Genomic DNA, 12066 nt, shown 5'->3' with positions numbered 1-12066 from the left:
CAGTTCACGGCGTAGAACGGTAATTATTATTATTTATAGTGGTATCTACGTGCTTGGCCCCTCTGAGGTGTAAAGGCACTTTGCGGTGTGGCGCGCCCAGCTCAAGACGAAGGTGTAAACAGCCAGGGGGACCTCTCCCTAAGACTGCGACCGCCCCCTTCAGACAGCCCCCTGCAGAACCTCGCTGTCCGAACGAGGATTGTCCCTCGCAACCTCCCGTCGCCGCGCGCGAAAACGAAGGGGCGGGAACAGGAAATGGGATAGGACAGAGTTCCGGGTGCCGGGCAGTCGCTGAGAGAAGCAGAACGTGGTAGCTGGTAGTGCAAAAAGGAAAGCCGGCATGTTCCGAATCGAGGGCCTCGCGCCGAAGCTGGACCCCGAGGAGATGAAACGGAAGATGCGCGAGGATGTGATCTCCTCCATACGGAACTTCCTCATCTACGTGGCCCTGCTGCGAGTCAGTGAGTGTCCTTCCAGGCTGCGGCCGTGAGACTAGCGGGAAGCTCGCGGACACCACCCACCTAACTGTGGTCCTATAGTCCTTGGGGGCCCTTGAGCGGAGTGAGCTGGGCGGTCGCAGGGAGCGTGGGACTTGCGCGTCGAGAGTGGCGGGCGCATGCGTGGCTTAGGGTCTGCGGGTCGGGGTCTGGGTACAGAAGTGCACGCGGTGGTCCGGACTGCGAGGGTTATCGTCCAGCTTCGCCCTGCCTTAGGAGAGCTTGAATTGAAAGAGCCTCAAGGGATTATACCCCCCCCCCCCCATTCCTTAGCTGCTCCCACGTTTTGTCGGCAGAAACGGAGATCCAGAGCAGAGAAATGGCTGGCTCAAGGTCACTCAGCGATTCAGTGAATGATCTTGGTCTAGAATCCAGAGCTCCTACTACCAGGTTTCCTCCCTTCAGTGCTGATCTCTGAAATACAAGAAGTTTTGCTTGTTAATACACAGGGTGAAATAAATAATTGCGGTGTTTTGTTTTTTAAGGAATGAGAATAAAAGGATAGGAGTTTATAGCATTAATAATAATACCTGAAGGCTTATTTGAATTTATGTTTGGCAGAAACTTGTTTGACAGCGCTGTGAAGGAGGCCGGGCCAAAGATTCTATATATCCCTTTTGCAAGTGAGAACTCACCCTTCAAAGGGGGTCTTAACGCAAAACATCAGCGTTAAAGGCACGCTGAATATTAGATCTGGGCTTTGTAGGTCACTTCTGTAGTTTTATTGATACGCCTCTCAAAAGTTATTTGCTCACACATACATACCCCGTTCTCAGTTCAGTACTCTTCATTGCACCTTGCTGTGTATTGCTGGCAGGGATGAAGGCATTCCAAGGTCACCCTGTAGAAGGCTCACGTTGGCCTAGGCCAGAGCTCCTGAAGCCTGGTAACCCTTTACTGACTATGCTACTACTCTGCTTCCCCAGGAGAGGGAGCCCTGCTGAATAGAAACTCCCAAGTCGTCCTCCTCCAACAGCTTTTTGCAACTCCCAACTTTCTCCTCTTACCTTTTTTTTGTTGACTTAGCTGCCAGTAAAATACTTGCTTCTTTTCAGTCACCTTTGTATCTGATATGAATTGGTTTTCTTTTAAAAAACTTACAGAATACTGTTCCACATGGCCACTTTTAAAATTGAGATGTACTTCATAATATATGGTTCACCCATTTAAAGTGTACAGTTCAACCTAAGTGTCTACCAATAAATGGATAAAGAAGATGTGTATATACAGTGGAATATTACTTAGCCATAAAAATGAAACCTTGCCATTTGCAACCAACCTATAGGTTATTATGCTAAGTGAAATCAGAGAAGGATGAATGCCATGATTCCACTTATATATGGAATCTTTGAAAACAAATGAACAGGGCACCTGGGCGGCTCAGTCAGTTAAGCATCTGACTTTGGCTCAGGTCGTGGTCTCGCAGTTTGTGAGTTCAAACCCACATCAGGCTCTCTGCTGTCCACAGAGCCTGCTTTGAATCCTCTGTCCCCCTCTCTCTCTGCCCTTCCCCTGCTTGTGCTCACTCTCTCAAAAACAAATAAGCATTTAAAAAAACAAATGAACAAACAAAACAGAAACAGACTCATAAATAGACAAACTGGTGGTTGCCAGTGGGGAATAGGGTGGGGAATAGACAAAATAGGGGAAGGGGATTAAAAGGTACAAACTTCCAGTTATAAAAGAAGTCACAGGGGTGCAATGTACAGCATAGAGAATAATACTATAATAATTTCTTGTGGTAACCAGAGTTATTGTGAATCACTTTGATGTACACCTGAAACTAATAGGGATACTGTATGTCAATTATACTTTAAAATAAAAGCAATTTAAAAAATAAAGTGTATAATGAATGGTTCTTAGCATGGTCAGAGTTTGCAATCATCACTACGATCCATTTTAGAACATTTTAACTCTAAAGTGAACTCCATGCCCATTAACTGTTCACTATTTTTCCCTTTCCCTTTCCCTTAGCAATCACTAATCTACTTTCCATGTTTATGGATTTGCCTATTCTGGACATTTCATACCAATGGAATTGTAGAATACGTGACTTTTTGTGTCTAGCTTATTTCATTTTCCATGATGTTTTCAAAGTTCATCCATATTGTAGTGTGTATTAGTATTTCCTTCCTTTTTATTGCCAAATAACATTCCATTGTGTGGATATGCCACATTTTTATCCATTCACCTGATGGATGTTTCAGTTTTGTCTGATAAGAATTAGTAGAGATACCCGGGAATATTGCCAACTTTGTCAGCCTTCAACAGATCTCAATATCTTCAGTTTAATATTAACAATATGTTTTATTACTTTCGTTACGGGTATTGAGAAGATACTTCTGGCAGCTCTTTTGGCCACACAGCCTCCTCCCCTTTTTTAAAAAATTTAATTTATTGTGGTAAAATTTATCATCTTAAATATTTTTAAGTGTGTAGTTTAGTGGTATTGAATACATGCATAATGTTGTACAACCATCACCATCCATCTCTAGAACTCTTTATCTTGTAAAACTGAAGCTTTGTCTCTATGATTTTGACATCTCTTTAAGGATCTCATAAGTGGAATCATACAGTATTTGTCTTTTTGTAAATGGCTTATTTCACTTCACGTAAGGTCCCTAAGGTTCCTCCATGTCATAGCATATGTCAGAATCTCTTTTTAAGACTGAGTAATATTCCGTCGTATACCATTTTTGCTTCTCCAGTCATCTGTTTTTGGATTCGGGTTGCTTCTACATTTTAGCTACTGTGAATAATGCTGCTCTAACATGGGTCTACAGATAGCCCTATTTTTAATTTCCTAGGACCCACCATACTCTGATCCAAAGCAGTTGTACCATTTTCCATTCCCACAAACAGTGCACAAGGGTTCCAAGTTTTCCACATCCTTGCCGACAGTTTGATTGTAGCCATCCTAATAGGTGTGAGGTGGTAGGTCACTGTAGTTTTAATTTGCATTTTCCTAGTGACTAGTAATGTTAAACTTCTTTTCGTGTGCTTATTTTGGCCACAGCACTTTTACACAGGACAATAATATCACTTCTTTAGCTCCCTATGACAGCATTTTTTTTCTAGACATTTCTGTGTGTACCATCCTACCAGACCCCCATAAGCACTGAAGTAGGACTGGGGCACCTGGTTGGCTCAGTCGGTTAAGCATCTGGCTCTTGATTTCAGCTCAGGTTTCTGGCTCCGTTCTGGGCGTGGAGCCTCCTTAAGAGTCTCTCTCTGCTCCTACTCCATGGGTGCACACACATTCTCTCTCTCTGAACTGAAGTAGTTCACCTATATCATAGGTGATCTGGATTGCATAAGTGATATATAGCTAATCATTGGGAGAACCTAAATGTGTGTCTGGCTCTCCTCATTACCTAGTTAAGTGTTTTCTCCCACTTTCTGCCTTTTTTCAAATAGGTTTTAAAAGGTGGAAAATGCCAATTTGTTTCTTCAAGTGTTTTGTTCCTTTGATAGTTAAATTACCCAGAATAAAAAAATGTCCTTTGAAAGAGGATTGAATTTACTCTTTATGGCCCTATGAGGGAGAACTTCCTAGAGAAAAGATTTTATACAGTGTAAGAAAAACTTAGAATAGACAGAGCTTCATGACACTGGAAAGACAGGGGGTCTCTTACTGAGTTGTGCAGGCCATCGTCTGGAGTCACTTAAAAAATGTATTGAACTAAATCTAAATCTGTAAGATTTTCCCCCCAGTCTTACAAATTCCATAATATAACTTATGGGCTAATAGATCTGAAATTCTGGATGTTTATTTTTCTTTCAGCACCTTTTATCCTAAAGAAACTGGATAGCATATGAAGATGAACATCACATGTGAATGCATGATAAGAGGAACCCGGTTACAACTTCTACTCCTACCTGCAAATGAATAGGCCCCGAAAGATGTAAGAGACTCTGAATGGACATAAAAATTCTACTCATTAAGAACAAGTTTGGCCTCTGGTAACTGACCTTCATAGCTAAAATTTAAAACTGCTTGAGAAGTAAAGACATTTTGTGGTGATGGTACACCCATATGCTTTTGATGTTCAGGCTCTGTGAATGTTGATATAATTAATTGTAAGTAATGTTAAACTCCATTTTTTAGCAAGTATAAATTATAAGGGAATTATGTCTGCAATAGCACTGTCTTGTTAGTCATTTCTGTTTACCTTTTTACTTCTGTCTGGAGTATATTTGTTGAAGAGTTCCTTTTGATTAGTTATATTTTACAGAAGCCAGCACACAGCCACAACAACATTTAAGCCAAGGACCATTAGTCTATATTTTTAATTAAAATACCAACTAAGAAAAAAATTGGATTTTATTTCTCTTAACCTGCTTTTTGCTGCAGACCAACAATCACTGGTGAGACCTCTCTAATATTGTTTATTATAAACTACGTTAATTTGAGTTACTCTTGTTTTGGACTGGAGGATTTGCTAATGCTGATAGAGTGAAATTATTTTATTAAGCAGTCTTTGTGAAAGACAACATTACTGCTTGATGCTGGGAATATACAGTTCCACCAAAGGAAAAAATTGCTATAATTTAAGTCAAATAGTTCTCTAAGTTTCTTAGGGGAAGAGGACAGTCCTTAACTTTCTTTGTAGAGGCAACTTACGTTCACCTCTTTTTAGGTAACTAAATTAGGTAGCCATATTGGTATATTTAGGTAACTATATTTACTTTTGTCTCTGAATAGCATGTTAGCATTGGTACTTTGTGATTTTTCTGTTGTAGACATTGCCTACTGACTTCTCTTTCCTATCCTTACCTCCAGCACTCTTTTCTCATTTCTTCTTCCTTCCAATGTACTTATTTGTGTGCTTTCGTTTGAATTAATTTCATGAGGACTCTAAATGCCAGTTTTCTTTTTTTAATGTTTATTTTTGAGAGAGAGAGCGTGCACATGCAGGAGAAGGGCAGATAGAGAGGAAGACAGAATTCCAAGCAGGCTTTGTGTCATGAGCACGGAGCCTGACTCAGGGCTCAAACCCACTGACCCTGAGATGACCTTAGCCAAAACCAGGAAGGAGTTAGATGCTTAACTGACTGAGCCAGGCGCCCATGTTTGTTTTCCTTCCTGTACATCTTTCGGGTTTTCCGAGGCTTCATTTTCTATGAACTTAAAAACTGAATCAGCTAGACTCTTTGCCATATATCTACATTGTTCACAGTGTTCAGTTTCATCAAGTGTGCTGTTTCGTCTTCCCGATTAAGTCTTTCCTGGAGCTTTCTGACCTGTCTCAGTCTGGACTATAGTCGCCTGTGCCTGGTGGATGGCTCTATTCTGGGATCTCCCTTTACCACAATCCTGGGAATTCCTTTTCCTTGTTTTCCATGTTGGATCTTTTGTTTCTGTATCTTGTATCTTGTTTATCTCCTGTCCAGTATGCATTTGCTCACTGAGTCTCTGTATTGAGTACAGTACCTGTGCCCATAACTGCCTGGCATCCCACAATCCAAAGAACCCTCTATTTTACCCTTTTCAGAAAGTAAACTTCTGATTTGGGGAGGGAGCTAGGGAAAAGAGGCTGCTTAACTGTAAGTTGCAGAGAGCATTCTGAATACTTAAACCTTCAACCAGTTCTTACTTTAGTGCCTACCCCTTCATTCCTACTTCCAAAGGTCTATGAAGACACCAGTTTCTGAACCTTTTAAGGATTCTGTGATGTAAATTGAGTTGTTTGTTTTGCTTGTCTACTGCTGACTCAGGATTCAGTTTTCTTGGGTCTGCCATGTTAATTACTACTTGTCCATCCGCTTTCCAACTTCTTTTTGCTGTTATCTCCTCTTCTCTTTTTCCATTCATTTAGGTTCATGGCTTAAAACAAAAATCTTTGCTGTCATTTAATGGAATTTTGGGAGGGAATGGAAGTAGGTGCAGGTGCTCAATCTACTATCTTTACCTGAACAGCATGTATTTTTACCCTGTGATGCTGTGTTTCATGTTAGTAATTTATGTCCATTCCTGACCTAAAGAGGTGCAGTATTTAGCACCATGGTCACAATCACTGACTCTAAAGACATGCAGACCTGATTTTGAGTCCTGATTCCAACAGTCAGGAGATGAATGCCTTTTAGCAAGTAAACCGCTATACCTCATTTTCTTTACCTGTAAGATTAGCATAGTAGGAACATTTGTCCACTTCAAAGTGTATAAGTGTAAGGTAAGAGAATGCAAAAGGAGCAGTTAGCACCATGCCTGCCATTGGGAAGTGCTATTTATTGTTAATGGTTAGTGTTTGGTACAAGGTGGTTAGAAGTGATTTGTGCTGGCATTCACTGCATTAGCAGGCTTCATTCATATTTTCAGATGCTGTGAGATAGCATGCTTATATTCTAATTGTATATAAACTTCAACAGTCAGTGTTAATGCCATTTTACAGATGGAGTTTGAGACTCTGGAAGATTTGATGGCTAATAAGTAGGTTTAGGGGCTTTTAATGGGTGTTGATCATACTCTATCCTTAAGTGCTTTTCTTGGAATATGTTGATTGTTACCCTGAATTCCAGCATATGTTCAGACTAGAATAAAGGAAAAGTGATGGTGCAGTTTTTTATGACTGACTTTTTAAAATTCAGGCCATAAACTCCCTGGTTTGGGGAGGGCAGACTAATACTTAATACTCTACAGTTCAGAAACAGTAGAGCAGACAACAGTTGGCCATGTGTATATATTTGGCTTGAACATGTGATAAGAAATAGTAAAGAACCATAGCAGATTTGAGTTTTGTAAACTCTTAAAATAGAGCATAGAAAGAAATGCAGATAATTGAGAGAAAATGTTAATCCACAAACAAGTTTCATAAGGGATATGAACTGAGAATTTTGCTCCTAAATTAGGTTAGTGTTCTTCCTGATACCAATAAGTTTTCTTTTTAAACTGTTTTATCACTGCTCTTTGAAATTCTTCTGTGAAGTTAGCATTTCAGTTACAGTGTGTTCGTAGTTTACAGGTGGGCAAAATTGGGCCTAGATTTGGAAGGAAGAACAAGTGTAGGAATCTGAACTTTTTTCTTTTTCCCCTCCTTTGCTTGAGCTAAGCATCTCTCTTTAGCTATGACATCAGGTACCAGAGAATGTTGTGGATAGTATAGAAAGGAAGTGAGCTAGACATTTTACTTTATTTTGCTATCACTTGATGACTTGATAAATTCTACATGTAGCTTCTGTCATTAAAGAAGCCACTAAAGCAGGAGTTGGCAGACTTTTTCTGTTAAAGGTCAAATGGTAAATACTTCAGACTTTGTGAGCTCTGTGCTGTCGGCTCTTCTGTAGTAGTGTAAAACAGCCAGAGGCAATGTGTGCACCACTGCAGCTGTGAGCCATCAGCAGCCAGCACTCAAAGGTGCTGGGGGAATGAGTACCTTGGTCCTAACGTTGAGATCTAAGTCGTTCACCACAACATCCACCATAGTCCTTTTGAATCCTTACTCTCCCCATGTACTGTGCCATTTCTCTGTTCCCTTTCACAGTTAAACACCTCAGTAAAGTGCTCTATATTTTCATATCCTTTCTCTGGTGATCTCCTGAACCCATTCCGGTTAGGCATGCATCCCCAGTGATTCTCTGAAACTGCTCTTGTCAAGGTTAACACTGACCTGTCTCACCCGATCTGCAGCACTCAACACTATTTCATTATTATAACCACCTTGTGGGCCTTCCATAATACGAATTTCCTGATTTTCCTTCTTGCCACCCTTTCTAGTTCACTCATCCACTCTTTAAATGCTTTAGTAGGTTTCCCTTCATTTCTGACCTGAAACTTGCAATACCTCAGGCTTCAGTCCTCAGACCTCCTCTATTTACAGCATAGATACTGCTGACTCTCCTGCTTAAAATTCTCCAGTGGTTTTCTATGTCACTCAGTAAAAACCACAGTCCTTCTGGTTGCCCACAAGGTTCTATACAATCTGGTCCTCATTACATCTCTGATCTTGTCTTTTATGACTCTTCCATCCTTCACTGCATTCCAGCTACACTGGTCTCCTTGCTTCCCCAAACTCACAAGCTGCTACCTCAGGGCCTTTGCACTGGCCATTTCCCCTGTCTGGAATGCTCTTCCCTTAGATTTTCAACTGCCTCACTCCCTTTCTCTCAGGTCTCTGCTTAAATGGCATTTTTTTCAGTGGGGCCTTTCCCAGCTCTTTTATAAGTTATAGGATGTTTCAACTTGTGAAAATCCAGCAAGTTGTACACTTATTGACTTTTTTTCCATAGTTAAATTGTATTTCAAAAACATTTTTCTAACTACAACCTCTCCAGCACTCTATAACCCCCTTCTTTATTTTCCTTAATGGCATTTAAGATATTTTTCCTTATTTATGTTGTTAATTGTCTGTGTCCATTAAGTGTGTGCTTGATGAGAGTAGGGATTTCATCTATTACGTTCACTGTAGTATCTTAGTATCTAGAAGACTGCCTGGTACCTCACAGGCACTCATTATTCATTGAATAATACAGTGGAGAAGTTTTGTTTTTGTTTTTTTTTTTTTAATGTTTTCTTTTTTTTTTCCAATATATGAAATTTATTGTCAAATTGGTTTCCATACAACACCCAGTGCTCATCCCAAAAGGTGCCCTCCTCAATACCCATCCCCCACCCTCCCCTCCCTCCCACCCCCCATCAACCCTCAGTTTGTTCTCAGTTTTTAACAGTCTCTTATGCTTTGGCTCTCTCCCACTCTAACCTCTTTTTTTTTTCCTTCCCCTCCCCCATGGGTTTCTGTTAAGTTTCTCAGGATCCATATAAGAGTGAAGCCATATGGTATCTGTCTTTCTCTGTATGGCTTATTTCACTTAGCATCACACTCTAGAGTGGAGAAGTTTTTAACTAGTTACAGGAAGTGTGAGAGTAAGCTAACTAGAAAAGGCCAAAAGGCTAAGCTTGTCAGATGAAATTGGTACCCCAGTTAAGATCCTGGATTATGAATTTGCAGTGCCTGGCTGTGGGCTTTTTCTCTAGCACTGCTCTGCTGTCCAGAGGCAGGCTCGGAGAAGGTGGAGAGTTGGATTCACCTAGGGCTGGGGCTTGTCACATGGCTGAGGTGAAATGACAGGGTCGGGAGTGATTGAAATAATGCACAAGGCATGTAAGCTGGGTAAGAAGGGAAAGGCAGGAAGTAGCTGGTGGACAGGAAGAACATAGAGGGGTCAGTCCTGCCAAGGGCAACTGTAGGAGTGAACACAGTGGAGCAGTAGCCCTGAACACCTCTTTGTGTGCCCAAAATATCCTTCCTTCAGTTTCCATGGAGATAAAAGTTCCTGTTCTGCAAAATAGGCTTCATTCGTTTTGTCTCTGAAGAGAGAAATACCATCAATGTGCTGTTAGCACAAGAGATGGTATGTTAAGAGTTTGTTGGTTTCACAGCTAAGTATGTATGGTGTGGTCTGATAAGGACCACATTTGACCTACTCCCACGACTTATTCTCCCCCAATTTGTATGTTCATTTAGGAGGAAAGAAAATCGCTAATTGAAAATATGTTCATGATACCAAGAGACTGAAGATTAATTTTTATGGGACATGCGGAAACATCATGGAGACTACTGCTGGATGTCATACAGCAATGGGAGTTTATAAGATGCTTTTCTTCCCAAAATTCAGATTGCATTGCCTCTGATTATTTGAACTGATGACAGAGAAGCAATATATAGATAATTTAAAATAACAAATATTACAAAAAAGTTTTTAGAAATGTGATAGAAAAGAATTAAAACAAGGAAATATAGGAAATGGACAAATGAATTGCTCATCTTAATATCATTAGTAAAAACTCAGCTTTTATTTGATTTTAGTGTACTTTTGAGTAAAATTTAATAGGCTTACTATTGAATCTTTATGTCAACTAAAGTTTTATAAATGCTCAATTTTCATAACTGTTGTTTTCATTGGTCTCAAGCAAATGAAACAAAAGATAAAAAAAATACCCTTAATAAAATATTACTAGCTTAGTGAAATAATGATTGCTGGTAAAGGGTTGAAGGGAAAGGCATTTAGTTTAACATCTACTTTTCCCATTTTAAGCTAACCTTCACTTTTGCTAGCAAGCACTGTAGTAAACTTTGCCCTAGATAATACAGACTCAAAATATCATTTATTTCCTTTTTCCTGATCCATGTCTAAAAATGGTAAAATAGTATATTTCATATATGTATATATATATACATATAAAATGTTTATTTTTGAGAGCTAGAGACAGTGTGCAAGCGGGGAAGGGGCAGAGAGAGAGGGAGACACAGAATCTGAAGAAGGCTCCAGGCTCTGAGCTGTCAGCACAGCCTGACGTGGGGCTCGAACCCACAACTGTGAGATCATGACCTGAGCCAAAGTCAGTTGCCCAACCAGCTGAGCCACCCAGGAGCCCCAATACTTGTTTCTTGGTAGAAAAGGATAAATGTGTCTTCATGTTTATGGGGAACTGATGTTCTGTTCACGTAACAATTTTAGGAGTAAATGGGCCCTGTGTGTCAGATACCTGGGAATCAAAGAATGCATACTAAGAATGGTTGGAAGGATTTTCATACACAGGTACCTCTTGGTGGTGGGCCCCTGCCACAGGAGAGGTTCAAGTACAGTGGAAAAGAACACTGGTAATGACTGTGTTATATAAGGCAGTGTCAGGCATCGTGTGCACAGGTGCTTTCCAAAACAGGCTACACACCAAATCACATGGGAAGCTTTTAAACGAAAAAATCTACTGAATCAGAATTACTATGGATGGAGTCAGAAATCACTTTTTTTAAAAGCATCCAGGTGATTTAATTGGTCCAGGATCTGCTTTGGCTAGCAGTGAGTGAGTTTACCTTAAGGCCTCTTACAATTCTGAGATTCTGGACTGGTTTAGGAATAAGAGTCAAAACTAAAACTGAAAGCAATTTTAGGTTGCATTTGTAAAATTACAACATTAAGGTCTCCAGATCTGACAAATACTTCAAGAGCAGCCAACTTGCCAGAATAGAGAGCACTGGAGGTATCCGGAAATCATGGTACAAGAGAAATGATTGAAAGAAGTATTTAGCCTTGAGAAAACCTACAATGGGAGTCTAAGCGCTGTTCATAAAAGCTAAAAGCATATTGTCAAGGAACTATCCCAGCAGGTTAGGATAAAGGTTTGGAAGCTAAGAAAGATTTCCTTCTTGAACTCAACTGCTGTGACCAAGGTGGGGTGGGTTGCAGACAGGGCTCTTTAATGGAAATGAGTAAGAATCTGAACATGGATACTGTATAGTAGGGATTGCCACTATGGGACAAAGTTTTCTCTCGTCTTTTTCGGTTACTGAAAGACTCTTTGTTTTTTTTAAATTTTTTTTTTTAAACGTTTATTTATTTTTGAGACAGAGAGAGACAGGGGAGGGTCAGAGAGAGAGGGAGACACAGAATCTGAAACAGGCTCCAGGCTCTGAGCGGTCAGCACAGAGCCCGACGCGGGGCTCGAACTCACGGACCGCGAGATCATGACCTGAGCCGAAGTCGGATGCTCAACCGACTGAGCCACCCAGGCGCCCCAAAAGACTCTGAATACAAGTGCTATCTCACATATTTTTCTGTCCCACATAATATC

The 12066-nt window shown here is 40.5% G+C and overlaps 1 protein-coding gene across 1 annotated transcript; it reads left to right on the top strand.

The window, feature by feature from the left end:
* The first annotated feature begins 256 nt into the window (after positions 1-256).
* Positions 257-4640, top strand: TOMM5 (translocase of outer mitochondrial membrane 5). The gene is made up of 2 exons (XM_019454465.2): positions 257-461; positions 4282-4640. The coding sequence occupies exons 1-2, from the start codon at positions 341-343 to the stop codon at positions 4314-4316; spliced, it is 156 nt and encodes a 51-aa protein (XP_019310010.1). The 5' UTR covers positions 257-340; the 3' UTR covers positions 4317-4640.
* The last annotated feature ends 7426 nt before the right edge of the window (positions 4641-12066 follow it).

The sequence above is a fragment of the Panthera pardus genome, unplaced genomic scaffold, assembly GCF_024362965.1.
Source record: "Panthera pardus isolate Hobbes unplaced genomic scaffold, ASM2436296v1 HiC_scaffold_20, whole genome shotgun sequence".
Classification (NCBI taxonomy): Eukaryota; Metazoa; Chordata; class Mammalia; order Carnivora; family Felidae; genus Panthera; species Panthera pardus.
The sequence above is the reverse complement of the archived record's forward strand: the minus strand, read 5'-3'. Positions and strand labels throughout refer to the sequence as shown.

Excerpts from the sequence above, each read along its gene's own strand:
- TOMM5 (XM_019454465.2), top strand. The coding sequence starts at position 341 with ATGTTCCGAATCGAGGGCCTCGCGCCGAAGCTGGACCCCGAGGAGATG. Across the intron at positions 462-4,281 it reads CGTGGCCCTGCTGCGAGTCA|CACCTTTTATCCTAAAGAAA; the intron begins GTGAGTGTCCTT and ends TTTTTCTTTCAG.